Source organism: Schistocerca nitens, chromosome 1, assembly GCF_023898315.1.
Source record: "Schistocerca nitens isolate TAMUIC-IGC-003100 chromosome 1, iqSchNite1.1, whole genome shotgun sequence".
Classification (NCBI taxonomy): Eukaryota; Metazoa; Arthropoda; class Insecta; order Orthoptera; family Acrididae; genus Schistocerca; species Schistocerca nitens.
In genome coordinates, this window is record NC_064614.1 from 1,068,428,611 (window position 1) to 1,068,447,059 (window position 18,449).

Sequence of the window (18,449 nt, forward strand, 5' to 3'; positions counted from 1 at the left end):
TGTGAGTTTCTAAACAAGAGAAAAACAAGAAATCCGTAAGTAAAAGATATTTCCTAATTCGCCATTATCTATAGGGAAGATATGTCTGTAATAACATCCCGGGTTCGATTCCCGGCGGGGTCAGGGATTTTCTCTGCCTCGTGATGGCTGGGTGTTGTGTGCTGTCCTTAGGTTAGTTAGGTTTAAGTAGTTCTAAGTTCTAGGGTACTGATGACCATAGCTGTTAAGTCCCATAGTGCTCAGAGCCATTTTTTTTGTAATAACAAGCTGCGCTTGTTTACGCGACAGGAAAGGCATCAAAATAACGCAGCAACTCACTCATCGCAAACAAAACGCTTAAAATGCCATAATACGTGAAAAACGAACTTCATAATTGAAAGTATTTCTCGAAACGTGTTGTATGGAAAATAAAATTGTGTGTTTTTTTTTTATAGCAAACAAAACTTCTGTTTTTACAGTATTAGGTTTTCAAGAACTATTCTGTAACGTATAAAATAAAGAAAAACACTAATATTTGTTTATTATAAACTAATTTTTGGCTTGTTATGCTATCAACTGGTTAACAACTGACTAGCGTACACTAAAGACACTAGAGTGTAAAGTACCACTCCTTCAAAACTAAAGCTACCAACGCAGAGAATCCTTCATAATGAAATTAGGCAGAAAATGTCGTACTGAGTGCTTGTCACTATTGTAACACTTGTGATGCGTGAACAGAATGATGAGTATTTGACTTGGCAGTAAATTGATGATAAATATGATGATAATGAGCCTCGCCCCCAGATACCCTTCCAAAACCAAGTGCACACTTAATTTAATTCGCAATGAAATACTGATACGAATAAAACGTGTGCGATCTTGTTTAGCACGAAAGATAAAATACAATTACTAGATATTATCCTAGTTCAAGAAATCACGTATGTAGACTGGACAATTCGCATATTAGTCAAATAAGCAGGGTTATAGAAACTAGACTGATTATGAGCGTAGCTCGACACTTGCCGAGCATTTTTCATTTTCCTTCGCAGAAATAATGTAATTATCTAGTGTTGTGTATGCTATTTTCCAACTTGGAGACGATGTTCTAACCTCAGTTCTTCCGATAGTGGCCGTTTTTTTATATTGTATGCAGGTAGCCCTGCCAGTACAATTACTACCCAAAACAATTTTTCTTTAAAATTACCTTCTTGTGTTATTTCAGTGTGGACTACGTGCCAGCTAAGCTCGCCCCTTCAGCAGAGGTTGTTTGCTTCCACGAAGTGTTGGCGATGCGCCTGACCCATATGCACTCGAAGTGTACAACCAGCAGGGAAAATAATGTATGTAGCTTCTGTTTTTCCAGACTTGTCGGAAAGAAGAGATTCCATTTTTGATTCAGCACCCGTATATACAGATGGCGTAAGGGAAACTCAGACGTCAGACGAAATCGGGCAGTGAAATAAATCCAATGGTAACAAGTGAAAATTTGGGCCGGGTGGGGACTAGCTTCGTCTATCCGAGCACGCTTTCCATGTAGTGTGTACTGTGCTACACGTTGAGAATTTGAGTTGGACAAAAAGCTTGCTCTGATGGCCCGAGTGGTTAAGGCGGCTGATTGCATGAAGTAGGAAATCCGGGTTAGAGTCCCGGTCCGGCACAAATTTTCGCTTTTTGCCTTTGGATTTATTTCAGTGTCCTACTGCGTCTTAGGTCTGAATTTCTACTACGTCAGAATAGTGAAGCAAAACTGCTTGTCGCCGCCGAGGAGCGAACAGTTCAAGGAACAAGGTTTATGTTGCTCTCGCACGCAGCTAGCTAGCATCTGTACTCTTCCCGATTCCTCTGTGAACCTAGGTCCTAATTGACGCATTTCTCAAGAGAAAACCTCTCCGCTTCGCCAAGACCGGTTGGTTAGTTTGCAAATCAAGCTGAGTGCGTTCCAAAGGTGCCCACACCTTGTCTATCCCGTCCAGACTCACACTTACTCCTGCACACCTATTCTCAGTTGATGTTTCTTTATACAGCTTGTAGCACTCCGTTTCCAGAGGCTGCAGTTAACCACCTTCATTTTAAAAATACATAACGCAAATATACAATGTGGTAGGCTATCATCAATTGGAGAGCTGAGTGGGTGGAGCATAAAGAATCCGTTTACCTGATTTAATTCATTAAAAAGGGCGTATCCCTTAAAAAATTCTGTTATGATCACTATATCGAACACTCACGATTACGATACAATTTGCATTCTGTAATGAAGAAATTCCTGTTCCCACCATAAGCTGCTTTTAGTGAATAATGTCTTGTCGGCGTCTACTTTAGGTAGGAAGTATCATTTTGAAGTCGACTTAAAAATAAGTCATAATATCTTGGTAGGGTAAGTTAACACTTGTTTTGAACTGTAGTGTGAAGATGTATTATGTTTTAAAATTAATTGTTCCTCACGATGCTTTCCTGGCTTTTCTCACGTCGGCACTTTCTGAGAAGATACTTGCTTTGACACGTATGAACTTTCGCCAATGAAGATGTGTTTCTTCTTTGTTTTTTATTTTTTGAGGAAGACGGGACTGTGAAGAGAAGGAACATATGATGGTAGGGAGGTTCTCCTGGAGTTCGCCAAACCCAAACCCTTCCATCACTTTGCCACAGGGTATAGTATGATTCATGAATCCAGACCACTAGGTTCCAGTCAGCATCTGTACAGTGGCGCCGCTATTTACACCACATCAAGCTTCGCTTAAGAAAGACTACAGTAATGTGTGGGTTATGTGGGGCGGATCGAACATTGTACCCTTTCTTTTTAATTCCCTACGTGCAGTCATTGTGCTAGCTGGACTACTGGTAGCGCTTTGAAAGTCGAGCGTGGCCCTCTCTTGCTGGGAACACTTCCAAAGAGGTGTCAATGCCTATGGAGGAATGGCGGCCAATTCTTCCCCAAGAGCTGAGACCGGAGAAGGGAGTGATGTGGACGCTGGGGTCTGGAGAGAAGTCGACGCTCTAACTCACCCCGGAGGCGAAACTTCCTGCCAGACCAAGGAAAAATTTGGAAGTTCCTATGGGGCCAAACTGCTGAGGTCATCGGTCCCTAGCCTTACATACTAATTAATATAACTTAACTTACGCTAAGGACAATACACACACTCATGCCCGAGGGAGTACTCGAACCTCCGACGGGGGTAGCCGTGCATTCCACCGTCGATTTATCAAGAAGCCACCTCTGTGCAAGCAGATTTATGAGTGGCATACAAAATTCTAGGAAGTTGGTTGCATATGCAGCAGGAAGATCACTGTTCGGCCCGCAAGTCTGATGAAAATGTCGAGCGTATCTGAGATGCGTTCACAAGTATTCCTCGGACGTTCACAAGACGGACAGGTCAGGAACTTTAACTTCCTCAAATAACGGTGTGGCGTGTTATGAAACGACGCCTGCATATGAAGCTTTACAAGTTGCAGTTACTGCAGCAATTGCTTCCCGGTGACCGTAACACAAAGTTTCTAATTTTGCGTTGTAGTTCTCCAGAACATGGCAGAGGACACCCTTTACAACGACTCATCTTATCGGACGAATCGACGTTTAATCTGTCGGGTAATGTAAACCGCTATAATGTAAGAATTTGGGGCTCACAGAATCCTAACGTTTCCGTCGAACATGAAAGAGACTCACAGATACTGAATGTGTTTCGTGCCGTTTCTGTTCAAATGGCTCTAAGAACTGTGGGACTTAACATCTGAGGTCATCAGTCCCCTAGACTTAGAACTACTTCAACCTAACTAACCTAAGGACATCACACACATCCATGCCCGAGGCAGGATTAGAACCTGCGACCGCAGCAGCCACGTGGCTCAGGACTGAACCGCTAGAACCGCTCGGTCACATCGGCCGGCCCGTTTCTATTCACAAAGTTTATGGACCTTTCTTTTCTGCGGAGGAAACTGTGACAGGAATGTCGCTGGGCATGCTGCAAAATTGGTTGTTCCCTCAACTACACGAAGATATCAATGATTTCATTTTAATGCTTGATGGCGCCCCACTTCACTGTCACCTTGTGGTGCGGCATTATCTTAACAACAGCATCTTACAACGTTGGATTGGAAAAGGTGAGCAACAATGGCTTGTTCATTGGTTTTGGCCTCCCAGGTCACCAGACCTTACACCTTACGACTTTTATCTGTGGGAATACTCGTTGATCCGTGTGTAGATTGAAATGGGCTACCGTATCTTCGTTTCTCGAGCAACACATAGCTCTCATGTTGAGAGTACGGTATACTGTTTGTGCGAATATAAAACTATAAACTTTTCTCTAACCAGTGACATTTGCAATTTCTTTTTCTCTCTCATTCATTGAAGAGCCAAAGAAATTGTTATAGGCATGCGTATTCAAATTCAGAGATAAGGTAACAGGCAGAATACGTCGCTGCGGTCGACAAGACTACAAGTGTCTGGCGCAGTTGTTAGATCGGTTACTGCTGCTACAGTGGCAGGTTATCAAGATTTAAGTGAGTTTGAACGTGGTGTTATAATCGGCGCTCGAGCGATGGGACACAGCATCTCCGAGGTAGCGATGTAGTGGTGATATTTTCGTATGACCATTTCACAAGTGTACCGAGAATATCAGGAATCCGGTAAAACATCAAATTTCCGACATCGCTGCGGCCGGAAAAGAAAAAGATCCTGCAAGAACGGGACCAACGTCGACTGAAGAGAATCGTTCAACGTGACAGAAGTACAATCCTTCCGCAAACTACTGCAAATGTCAATGCTGGGCCACCAACAAGTGTCAGCGTGCGAAACATTCAACGAAACACCATCGACATGGGCTTTCGGAGACGAAGGCCCACTGTCATACCCTTGATGACAGCACGATACAAAGCTTTACGTCTCGCCTGGGTCCGTCAGCACCGACATTGGACTGTTGATGACTGGAAACTTGTTGACTGGTCGGTCGGATCTGGTTTCAAATTGCATCAAGCTGATGGACGTGCACTGGTATGGAGACAACCTCATGAATCCATGGACCCTGCATGTCACCAGGGGACTGTTCAAACTGGTGGAGTCTCTGTGATGGTGTGGGGCGTGTGCAGTTGGAGTTATATGGGACCCCTGATACGTCTAGATACGACTATGACTGATGACACATACCAAGCATTCTGTCTGATCACCGCATGCATTCCGACGGACTTGGGCAATTCCAGCAGAACAGTGCGACACCGCACACGTCCACAATTGCTACAGAGTGGCTCCAGAAACACTCTTATAAGTTTAAACACTTCCGCTGGACACCAAGCTCCCCAGACATGAACTTTATTGAACAAATCTGGAATGCCTTGGAACGTGCTGTTGAGAAGAGATCTCCATCCCCTTGTACTCTTACGGATTTATGGACAGCCCTTCAGGACTCATGGTGTCAGTTCCCTCCAGCAGTACTTCAGACATTAGTCGAGTCCATGCCACGGGGTGTTGCGGCACTTCTGCGTGATCGCAGGGCCCCTACACGATATTAGGTAGGTGTACCAGTTTCTTCGCTCTTTAGTGTACTTTGTCTGTAATAAACAGGTGGAATCTGTTCTTTTTTTTTTTTTTTTTTTTTGAATCGTCCTGTACAATGGCGACCCCACCTCACGTGACATCTAGTGTCCTGATACTGTTGATAAGGTACCAGGCAGTGCGAAATTTCTAGATAAGTCAGATCATCGGTTGGAGAAAGTCAAGAGCATACCACCCCAATAGGAGCATCCCTAGTAAGTTGCTGTGGCTCCAAACTAACAATCTTGTTGATGCAGCCTATTCTTACAAAAAGCAAAGTTTAAGTCGCCAATATTCCAAAACTTATTACGATCTGTTATTGAGGAAGGCTTACTGACAGCTAGGGTTAGAGAAATGGGCTATGACATACGAATTCTTCACCACTAGAATTCCATATACCCACTACCGCATTTTTCTTCGTTTCTTGGGAGCTCCCACTGGGAGGAGGGCGTTGCGTGCGGTGCGCCAGAGAAAATCGTGGGAAGCAAAGCAGTGCTTGGAGCACTCTGTAAGAGAGACACTCCGGCAAGTTTGTAAAGCTCGGCTCGGCCGTGCAGGGAGAACTTTGGCGGCGATCGAGCTCGGAACCCAGCAAGTAGCTGCGCACCGAACAGGACCCGCCGTTGCGCCTCGCTAGACCACAACTTTGTCGAACGGCACATTAACAGCCCTGACCTAAACTTTTTTCCCATTAAGTAATAAAAAGCGTCACGAACACTGCGAAGTAAGAAAAGGAAAAAAAAGTTAAACGCTATGTAGAATGTCGAAGGAAAATGAAACTGATGCCATGGTGACATAAATAAAAGATTCAAGTTTCAGGGCAGTACAACAAAAAAATAAGAGTGTCGAAAGCACGTGCTGTATAGACGTGACGGTGGAAGTGATAAATCAAGTGACGGTGGGAGTAAGGGTAGCTGGATGCCTGCAAAATACTTCATAAAGGAACGAATTGATGACAACTGAGGGGAAAACAGAAATATGTAGAACAAAGACGCGCCCTGTTTGACATGTTAAACAGAAATTGGAGCAGAAACGAGAAATGTAAAACAAAAGTTAATGGTTGTGGCAATGAAGGTACTAAGACAGATCCAAGGAGTAACGATGTGAGAAAAATGAACAGTTGTGTCGGTAAGGAAACGGTGTGGAGTAAAAAATAAAGAAATGGATAGAGACAAGAAAAATATAATTGGTTCATGTGGAATGCATGGACCCCACAAGACTAGCTAAAATTTGTAAACATGAACGACTGCAAGGGAAACGTCTACATGGACAACCATGCAAGAAGGGGACAGGAGTCGGTCCAGTACATCCACGGAATGAGGCAGACAAACAGCGGCAACCATAGTCAGCAGAAGAGAAGCAGTACAACCGAAACTTGATTTTGAGCGGTCACCTGCCACGCTGCTCTGAACCCACTTTACGAGATGTGACAGACCCGTGATCGGCCAACAAAATGCTCTATATCGTGACCAAAAGTCTAAATGTTATGTAATTCACAACAAAATTGGTGCGAACATATAAACTGACATGCAAAACTTAAGGAGGAAAGGAACTTTCGCCTGATACGTCGTTGCCAAGTAACATAGCTCGACGGAACTTCGAGTGCATACATAGAAAACTGCTACAGTGCAGTACAGAAGAGATAACTGAAAGAAATACGAAATGTGATGAACAGAAATGACACTTTTATCCAATAGTAATAAGTAGAGTGAAGTCGCCGCAGGTTACGATGATCCTCTGGACATTTCAACAGGTAGCACATCATTGTTAATAAGATGAGTGATCGCCACGGATGGCATCGTATGCTTAGCAACGTGCTCCCATGCTGGTCACGGGTTTGTTAAAGGACTGTTACGGTATATAGTTCCATCCCGCCACCAGCGCGGTTGAAAACCGCCGAATGATCATTGTTGCATGTGAACATGCTGCAGCATGTCTTCCCAACGCATCCCGAACGTGATCGATGACACTTAAATCGTTGGAACGGGCAGGCCAGTTCATTCACAGAATATCCTCTCGTTCCAAGAGCTATTCCACCTGCGCTGTTCGATGCGGTCGCGCATCTTCATCCACAAAAACTGGCCCTGTGCGTGTACTGAGGGTTCCGTACGAACGTAATTATGTATAAAAACAGTTCATCCATTCCTGGAACCGAGAACTTCCACAGTTTTTGTCTGTTATCGTCACTGATACTGGCAAAATATCGGTCCCAGGGATTCCAAGACTTTCGAGGATGAAACTTCCTGGAAGATTAAAACTGTGTGCCGGACCGAGACTCGAACTCAGGTCTTTTGCCTTTCGAGGGAAAGACGGAATGAGAGCTGTGAGGACAGATTCTGAGTTGTGCTTGGGTAGCTCAGATGGTAGGAGAATCTGCAACGAACTGACGCATGGTGCAGGGAATGGCAATTGAATCTCAATGTAGATAAGTGTAATGTGCTGCGAATATATAGAAAGAAAGATCCTTTGTCATTTAGCTACAATATAGCAGGTCAGCAACTGGAAGCAGTTAATTCCATAAATTATCTGGGAATAGGCATTATGAGCGATTTATAATGGAATGACCATATAAAATTAATTGTCGGTAAAGCAGATGCCAGACTGAGATTCATTGGAAGAATCCTAAGGAAATGCAATCCGAAAACAAAGGAAGTAGGTTACAGTACACTTGTTCGCCCATTGCTTGAATACTGCTCACCGGGTTGGATCCGTACCGGATAGGGTTGATAGAAGAGATAGAGAAGATCCAACGGAGAGCAGCGCGCTTCTTTACAGGATCATTTAGTAATCGCGAAAGCGTTACGGAGATGATAGATAAACTCCAGTGGAAGGCTCTGCAAGTGAGACGCTCAGTAGCTCGGTACGGGCTTTTGTTGAAGTTTCGAGAATATACCTTCACCGAGGAGTCAAGCAGTATATTGCTCCCTCCTACGTATATCTCGCGAAGAGACCATGAGGATAAAATCAGAGAGATTAGAGCCCACACATAGGCATACCGACAATCTTTCTTTCCACGAACAATACGAGACTGGAATAGAAGGGAGAACCGAAAGAGGTACTCAAGGTACCCTCCGCCACACACCGTCAGGTGGCTTGCGGAGTATGGATGTAGATGTAGATGTAGAGCACTTGCCCGCTGAAGGCAAAGGTCCCGAGTTCGAGACTTGGTCCAGCATAGAGTTTTAATCTGCCAGGAAGTTTCATATCAGCGCATACTACGCTCCAGAGTGAAAATTTCATTCTGGAAACTTTAGAGGATGTTTGAAGTCCGATAAGCAATGAGAAAAAATCTTTTTTTCCTGTGGTATAATTACAGGTTATTACTTTTTGCATTATTTCCTTTACTTGTAATGCGAAACCTTGCTTCTTGTCAAATTTCATGAGTCTATATCAACGGTAAGTCCCCTATAGGTTTTGATGAGTGAGTTTGCGAATATCTAAGTACGTGAACTAAATCTCGGTATGTTTTCATTGTATTGAGTTAGAAACTTCAGTTTCTTTCATCGCCAAGGGAGAATATACCTTAGTAAGTGACATAAATTTCAACCTGATACGTCAATCCGTTCCTGAGAAAAAGGGGTCTTAATACACGCACGGACAGGCTGACAGTCAGATAACAAAAAACTTTTTTTCTTGTGTTACAGTTACAAATTGACAATTTTCGTACTTTTTCCTTTCGTTCTACTGTAAAAACTTGCATCTTGCCAAATTTCATGATTCTAAGTCAATGGGAAGTGCACTATTGGTCTCTCGATTACATTGACTTAGAGCTTTAGTTTTTTACGCTGCCACGGTGTGGTGTAATGGTCAGTATTTCTGTAGAGTAAACAAGAAGACCCGCGTTCGAGTCCCGGCCGCAGCACAAATTTTAATTCATTTCCTCAGATTCCAACATTATAGTAGATAAAGTTAAATGCCTGGGGTAAAATTTAATTATAAGAACTATAATTTCACAGTAACGTTCACCTGGTTGTGTACCGCGATCAAAGGTTTGGCCAGCACGCCCGTCTAACATTATGCCTCCTCGCAACGTAACACGTGGCTCACCAAAACGATCATATTCGACAATATTCTTGGGTGCTGTACGTGTCCCAATCTCTCATCATGTGAGGGTACGTCCAACACATATAAACACTCAGTTTCAAAAGGACTGGCAGACTTTCAACTTTGAGTGACTAACGTTTCCGTAGGAAACTTTGTTGCGGAGAAATGACTTAGCCACAGCCTAGGGGATTGTTTTCAGCATTAATGTTGAACTTGCCGGTGGTGTAACGAATTCATTCTGCAAATAAACGCCTAGGCTGTGGCCGTGCCGATTCGTCGAAAGAAGTTTGCTTTTCATTCATTAAAATATACTCGAGGATCTTGCAACCGTTTGACGTCAGCGATATTGGTTTGTTCTTCTATATATCCGTATCTTTTGCCCATCTTGTATATGGGAGTAACGTGTTCTCTTTCACGGTTATGCAGGACTATTTGCTGCTCAAGAGATCCTGGATAGACATAAGCTAGGTAACTAAGTCCAACCGGGTTTGGGAGATGCTGCAGATTTGCGGCCAGTGCTGTAAACGGTACAACTTGTTCATAGAAAATAGCAGCGAGCAGCTGTAACATTTCTTTCAATTAGTGTGGACGTCTCGTCGGTTACTGCCCGAATTGTAGGTTGTCCAGGATTGCAAATCTTTTTCTTTTCATGTTCTTATGGTTAGCTTAAAGTAATAGCACAGTGATGTACGAGAAGATGATACTACAGTAAGTAGCTTCATTGGTTCACGGGCATCGCGTCGGACAATATTGTGGAAGCTGCACAGTATTTCAACGAGACAGCTGCTAGTCATCTTCAGGTGCTCACTGGCGTGTTGCTGCAATGGCTTGCTAATATACACGCAGACTCGCCAGAGAAACATCTTAAAATATGTTCTGTGACTTTTTTTGGAGAGGGCCCACATTTGCATACCATTTTCTTCTAGTGCTATTTTATGAGTCTTTTTTTGACTCTGGAATAAATTCATATTAATAATCGTTTTGCGTCTCGTCATTCAGTGTAGTTGTTACAGTTGTTAATGAAGGATAAAAATAATAAAAAAATTATCTCAAAAAAAGAAAGTAGTTTAAAGTCAAAAATAAAATAGAGTGCTCACATTTACACCCTCTCCTCCAGTTTAGCAAAGAGTAAAAGCTCCGTTAACCGCGGCACGAGTTTCATTTTGTGTCATGAGTTGTGACCGAATTGTGTCTTTTCTGCAAATGCGCAAATGTGCGAGAATTCTTTCAGAGATGGAGTTATTATAATAGAAAACGTGTTACTTTGCAACTGTGGTTTATGTCAGGACTTTTGCCTGACACTGTCCACTGTCATATTAATGATGCATTTGTAATTGGCAAAATCCTAATTTTTTTATCCAGTGCTTATACTGATTAAGGGACAAAAAGCCAGGATAGGGGTTTAGTTGATGCTATCGCTATTTTATGGGTTTCATGCATGATGTATGTTTAGTAGGAACGTGTATACGAGATTCACACTTTCGTGACATACAACGGCATGTGCGTGCAGAATACAGACTGGTAACTGCGAATTACAGATCTGCCTAGTCCAAATTATGCAATATGTAACTGTCATCTGTAAAATATCAAGCTCACCTGGCAATCTGCTTGAAGTGGAACTTGCGTCTTGGTTTGCGACACTTTCCAGAATCCCGTCCTTTCTTCCACACATGCGACTTCCATGCTGGCTCCTGTAACAATGATAATTTATGATGGTACCACCGATCCTGCGTCTCTGTTGATGTGTAACGTACGTAGACAATGTTATGACAATATGTGAAATGCATTTAATGAATACGTGGGCAGGAGTCAAGAAGGAGGCAGTAAAAGGAGAAAGGGAATAGCAACACAAAGACCTTGCTTGAGACTTCTTAGAGGTGGTTACCTATTAAGATTAATTTTCAAGAAGGCGGAAACATTTGTTTTATTGAACATCTAAATTAGGAGGCATTTGGTTGTAAAAAATAATGTATGAATCATGTAGAAACATTCTACTGATCCGCCACAATAGCACAGATCACCTTTCCAAAACAAAAAATGTTCTCACAAGCACACTTATCTCAGGTTAAATCAATGTATGGGTGGTGTGTATGCAGACAAAACGGGAGAAATATCTAAATGTAACTGGAAATGCCCTACCGCATCGTCTCTGAGTAGCGAGTTAAAGGTCTTCAACATAAGGTAAGTCAACTTTGATTTCTAAGGAAATCTGCACTCCACTCCGAGTCGATATTACTGTAAAAAAATGAAAATAAAAACATAAGATCGAGAAAACACGGTATCGCATGGCTCATTATATAGAATGCGACGACATCCGTGAGACGTTTACAGCGTGACCAGATCGTAATGCCCAAATTTCCGTTGTGTTTCATGTGCAAAACTATCGAAGACACGGATTGACACCTCACAAAGATATCTCACAGGAGCGTACAAAACACTAAGGGCCGCTACAAAAGTACAAACCTGCAGGTCAGGCCTTGAGAATGTACTCGAGGGGATCCTTTCTCGTAGATGGCGTAGGATTTCTTTTTCATCTGTCTTCACACTGGTTTGATACGATGTGTCAAGGTCCCTATTCTTTGCAAATCTCTTCATCTTAGAGTAGCACTTCCTACCAAAGACCCCAGTTACTTGTTTGATGTATGTCAATCTCTACATCCCTCCTACAGGTTTTTGCTCCAATGGCTTCGTCTGGTACCCTGGGTGGTATTCCCTGATATCATCTTGTTCTCTCTTCTGGTCAGAGTTATCCACAGATTCCTTTCCTCGGTCATTCTACGGAGTACTTCGTTTCTTATCTTCTCAGCCAATTTTCAGCACCCTACTTTAACAGCACATATCAAACGCTTCGGTTTTCTTCTTTCCGATTATGAATATGCTCCTGAATTTCTTGTCTGTGAGCCGCCATTGTGACAGAGGTACCGGACGCAGGACTCCCCCAAGGACATGAGAAAAGCTTCAAGGTTTTGACATTTCTGTTCAAATTTTGAGGACTACCTGTATGTATGTTGCAGTATAAAGACGGAGTCAACCAAGCAGAAATAACAACTGGTATTGTGGTCAGAAGAAATCACATCCATGAGCAAGGTGTAAGGGGAAATTCGTCGTGTGTGTGAGAAACTACAATCAAATGTCAAAAGGATAGATGCATAGCATAGTCACTTTCTAGACATAAATTATTTGTAACGCACGAAGCAGGACCTACAAGTTCCTAATAAACAGGTAGAGGTTGACTGTCAAAAGAAGCTGAGCAGATTAAAGAAATCAGTTCGACATGCTTCACAAAACGTTCAGATATACAAAATAACAGTGTGCGATTTCCATGAAAGATAAGTGAGGCAGTAAATGTACAAATCATATATTGTGCAGAGGCTGTAATCACTGATCGAGATACAGCGGAATAGCTTTACAAGTGACGTGTTAAACAGAACTGATAAAAATGAAGATTTTATGAAGCGCATTTTTGTCTAGAAGGAAGTAACATTTCGTATTTCGGGAATAGTTAATAACATCCGAAATAAGGAACTGGTATAGAAATGCGTATTCAAATACAGAGATACGTAAACAGGCAGAATACGCCGCTGCGGTTGGCAACGCCTATCTAAGACAAGTGTCTGGCGCAGTTGACAGACCGGCTACTGCTGCTACAGTGACAGCTTATCAAGATTTAAGTGAGTTTGAACGTGGTGTTATAGTCGGCCCACGAGCGATGGGACACAGCATCTCCGAGGTAGCTATGAGTTGTGGACTTTCCCGTACGACAATTCCACAAGTGTACCGAGAATACCAGGAATCCGGTAAAACATCAAATCTCCGACGTCGCAGCGGCCGGAAAAAGATCCACCAAGAACGGGACTAAGGACGACTGAAGAAAATCGTTCAGTGGTGACAGAAGTACAAACCTTCCGCAATTTGCTAAAGATTTTAGTGCTGGGACATCAACAAGTGTCAGCGTGCGATCCATTCAACGAAACATCATCGTTAAGGGCTTTTGGAACCGAAAGCCCACTTGTGTTACCTTGATGACTGCACGACACAAAGCTTTACGCCCCGCGCCGGTCGCGGTGGTCTAGCGATTCTAGGCGCACAGTCCGGAACCGCGTGACTGCTACGGTCGCAGGTTCGAATCCTGCCTCGGGCATGGATGTGTGTGATGTCCTTAGGTTAGTTAGGTTTAAGTAGTTCTAAGTTCTAGGGGACTGATGACCACAGATGTTAAGTCCCATAGTGCTCAGAGCCATTTGAACCATTTTCTACCCCCCGCCTGGGGACGTCAACACCGATCATGGACTACCGATGACTGGAGACATGTTGCCTGGTCGGACGATTCTCGTTTCAAATTCTATCGAGCTGATGGACGTGTACGGGTATGGAGACAACCTGATGAATCCACGGACCCGGGATGTCAGCAGGGGACTGTTCAAGCTGGGGAGGCTCTGTAATGGTGTGGGGCGTGTGCAGTTGGAATTACATGGGGCCCCTTGTAAGGGGTCCGTAGGCCCTTACTATAAATTTGCACTCGGCACAGGTCGATAGGGCGAACAATCGATTGTGTCGTGTTGCGAGAGCGAGTGTGGAGTTGAGCGAGTGCCATGTTGCAGGTAGAGGTGTGTGGAGGTCTTTGTTGTAATGCAAGGCTTTAACGGAGAAGGGAGTCGCCATCGCCGTGGTTAGACCCCTTTGTACTAGAAATAATACCGGGAAAGTGAAGAAGTATCATTACGGAAGTGGTCAATGACATTTCTAGTGCCGATATTTTGGTTTCGCGTCTACCGCGCCGGCATCACCTTGGATTGCAGTGTTGGATGCAGTGATGGATTAGCGTGTGATGATAATGGAAAATGAAGAAGCCTGTGCTGAGATTAGCCGTAATTAGATATGTATGACGAAGGCAGTGGCTGTCTCCTCCTTTTTGTGTTTTTGAGACGAATACAGGTTCGTAATTAGTGAAACTGTGTTGGTGTTTTTCTTGTTACCAGACATTTCATTATTACAGTATTGAGAAGGACGAACTGGAAAGTAACAACTTCCGTAGCAGTCAATTCCGATTGCCAGCCCCATTAGGTACACGGTCACATTAATAATAATTATTGGGCTGCTATTCGATTAGATCAGGTCGGGATAAATAAACGGAGGTGTTTCACCCTGATACGTTTTGATACGACTCTGACTGATGACACATACGTAAGCATCCTCTTTGATCACCTGCATACATTCATGTCCATTGTGCATTCCGACGGACTTCGGCAATTCCAGCAGGACAATGCGACAGCCCATGCGTCCAGAATTGCTACAGAGTGGCTGCAGGAAACTCTTCTGAGTTTAAACACTTCTGCTGGCCACCGGTCTTCCCAGACATGAACATTATTGAGCATATCGGGGATGCCTTGCAACTTAGAGGTTAGAAGAGATTCCCCCCCCCCCCCCCCCTCATGCTCTTACGGATTTATGGACAGCCCTTTAGGATTCATGGTGTCAATTCCCCCAGCACAACTTCAGGAATTACTCGAGTCCATGCCACGTCGTGTTGCTGCACTTCTGCGTGCTCGTGGTTGCCCTACACGATATTAGGCAGGTGTACGAGTTTCTTTGGCTCTTCAGTGTACAATATGCACCTGATTTTAAAGAACAGATACCTCTAAAATTGAGGTATGGAGTTGACTGTTGTGTAACATGATCGCCGGACTATTTTTATCCACGTAGAAGACCAACATTTCATCAACGTACTTTGATATATTGACTGACCACACCTTTTCATACGTAGTTTTAAGTATTGCAGCAGCCCATATCGTTTAACGAGGACAGTGTCTTATTTCGAAGTACGAAGGAAATAACGGGTTTTATTGATGACACTTGATGCATTTCGGCCACGAGACTGCGCACACCGTACCGGGCCGAGTAGGGCCCAGCCTGTAGGTCAAACCGGCACCAACCTGGAAGCGTCAAGTGCGCCGCTAGAGGTCAGGACGTACACGAACTATTTTTTTCTCACAGCATGTGACTGAAAATAGTACACGGAGGATTCAGCCGTGGGCAGCCTATTTAAAGGCCGGTCACAGACCACAGAAGGCAGTCTCCACCGAGTAAGCGGCTGGGCCAAGCACAGAGACCAACAGCTCTTCCGTAACCGGGATCTTACTACAGTGCATCCTGGATGATGAGTCGCAGTCCACCGTTAGCTACGCCACGGACTCGTCCCTCCTGGGAACCGCAAGACTCCGGAGCATTACTAGTAGAAGTGTGGCCTACAACGTCGTATCAACAGTTTGGACATACAATTAATACTGATTGATAACTGTGGCTACACCGACTCTAATTCTCTCACCCCTTGTGGAGATCGACTGTCACTAGTTGGTGGGCCACTCCAGAATGACTGTCACTAATTGGTGTTCAACTAGAGAAACACTAACTGACCTACTTATCGTTATCTGGCATTACGCTGACAGCCGTCAGCATAATTTGAGTTGGTTTAAGTACTATTCAATACTGTCCTTCCACCATAACTAATTAGTCGAAGTATTAACTGTTCTTATTATTTGAATTGGCCTTCTGCAAAAGGATATTTTGTTAGCAGCATATTTAGCCAGAAATTAATTGTTCTTGATGTAATTTGGTCTTCAGTGGAATTATTGTTTCTTAATTAGACTTTCAGCCCGCAGGTCACCACTGGAAAGAGATTTACAGGAAATGAGCTTTGTTTCTTTTACTTCTTGAGAATCGTTCTTATTCGCTGACTGCGGATTTAACAAACCCCCAAGCTCCTATCCCAGCAACATCGCTTCCCAGTAGCCACGGCCCTCAGTGTCTTCTTCTTGAGCTGACCTCCACACCCCTAGGTTTGGATCTTTGACACCATTATCATTGCGATGCCATAGTTTTTATAGCATATTTTCGTGTAATTAAACGTTATACCGAGCGTCTCTCGTAGTTGTGACTGAAAGAAAATTTTTTGCTCCTTATAAGTTATATCGATGAACTGCATATCTATGTTCTTATTAGTTTCTGTGATGTCCTGTAAGGTATCATGATTCGATATACTTAAGATACTTGTGACACATGAAGACAGAATGGGGATGGAAGGTGGTGTAATGGAATGCTGCGAAGCTCAGAAGACCGGAGTAACACAGAAAAGAAACCATTCCGCGTAGAGACGTCGTCGAGAAGAAGGTTTATGTATCAGAAGTTTCAAAGGCAACCACTTGCCTGGTACTCGTAGGAGGGCTTGAGCATGTAGAGCGCCATCTCCTGGTGGAAGACGGGGCACACCGAGCCAGAGATTGGCGGCACGATCCAGATCCAGTCGGCGGGGCAGCCGTTGCGTAGCCGCATCTCGTTCTCGTAGTGCTTCATGAAGCTCTCGGAGGCCGTGTGGTGATCCACGATCGTCACGCCCTTCACCTGCAGATGGTAATGCACGTAAGTTACTAATTTACAACAGTACACTTCCTAAACTCACCGTTTGTGGCCGTATTGTCAGTGCAATACAGTTGTGTTGAAAGCCGATAGCACAGATAATGAACCAGGTGTGATCAAGACCTCATTCAGTGCTAGGAGCCTGACGACCCCGACAGCATGCATAAAGGCCACAGTGCGTGTGATAAACACTGGTTAGTTCTGAGTAAGTACTAATTACGGACTTCGTGCTTGAAGTTTCTTACAGGGGGACTCGGGGGGAACGGGGTACTTAATCTTTCACGTTGTAATATAGCCAAGGTACGAGGGCAGTTCAATAAGTAATGCAACACATTTTTTTTCTGAAACAGGGGTTGTTTTATTCAGCATTGAAATACACCAGGTTATTCCACAATCTTTTAGCTACACAACACTATTTTTCAACGTAATCTCCATTCAATGCTACGGCCTTACGCCACCTTGAAATGAGGGCCTGTATGCCTGCACGGTACCATTCCACTGGTCGACGTCGGAGCCAACGTCGTACTGCATCAATAACTTCTTCATCATCCGCGTAGTGCGTCCCACGGATTGCGTCCTTCATTGGGCCAAACATATGGAAATCCGACGGTGTGAGATCGGGGCTGTAGGGTGCATGAGGAAGAACAGTCCACTGAAGTTTTGTGAGCTCCTCTCGGGTGCGAAGACTTGTGTGAGTTCTTGCGTTGTCATGAAGAAGGAGAAGTTCGTTCTGATATTTGTGCCTACGAACACGCTGAAGTCGTTTATTCAATTTCTGAAGAGTAGCACAATACACTTCAGAGTTGATCGTTTGACCATGGGGACATCGAACAGAATAACCCCTTCAGCGTCCCAGAAGACTGTAACCATGACTTTACCGGCTGAGGGTATGGCTTTAAACTTTTTCTTGGTAGGGGAGTGGGTGTGGCGCCACTCCATTGATTGCCGTTTTGTTTCAGGTTCGAAGTGATGAACCCATGTTTCATCGCCTGTAACAATCTTTGACAAGAAATTGTCACCCTCAGCCACATGACGAGCAAGCAATTCCGCACAGATGGTTCTCCTTTGCTCTTTATGGTGTTCGGTTAGACAACGAGGGACCCAGCGGGAACAAACCTTTGAATATCCCAACTGGTGAACAATTGTGACAGCACTACCAACAGAGATGTCAAGTTGAGCACTGAGTTGTTTGATGGTGATCCGTCGATCATCTCGAACGAGTGTGTTCGCACGCTCCGCCATTGCAGGAGTCACAGCTGTGCACGGCCGGTCCGCACGCGGGAGATCAGACAGTCTTGCTTGACCTTGCGGCGATGATGACACACGCTTTGCCCAACGACTCACCGTGCTTTTGTCCACTGCCAGATCACCGTAGACATTCTGCAAGCGCCTATGAATATCTGAGATGCCCTGGTTTTCCGCCAAAAGAAACTCGATCACTGCCCGTTGTTTGCAACGCACATCCGTTACAGACGCCATTTTAACAGCTTCG

General features: G+C 44.0%; 1 protein-coding gene across 1 annotated transcript in view; it reads right to left on the reverse strand.

Moving 5' to 3' along the window:
* LOC126198198 (nitric oxide synthase, salivary gland) overlaps positions 1 to 18,449 on the reverse strand; it is a 730,749-nt gene that overhangs the window by 150,626 nt on the left and 561,674 nt on the right. Inside the window, exons 9-10 of the mRNA XM_049934702.1 lie at positions 16,748 to 16,942; positions 11,141 to 11,235 (exon numbers count right to left, since the gene is read on the reverse strand). Of these exons, the coding sequence (XP_049790659.1) occupies positions 11,141 to 11,235; positions 16,748 to 16,942 (290 nt within the window). The remainder of the gene's footprint in view (positions 1 to 11,140; positions 11,236 to 16,747; positions 16,943 to 18,449) is intronic.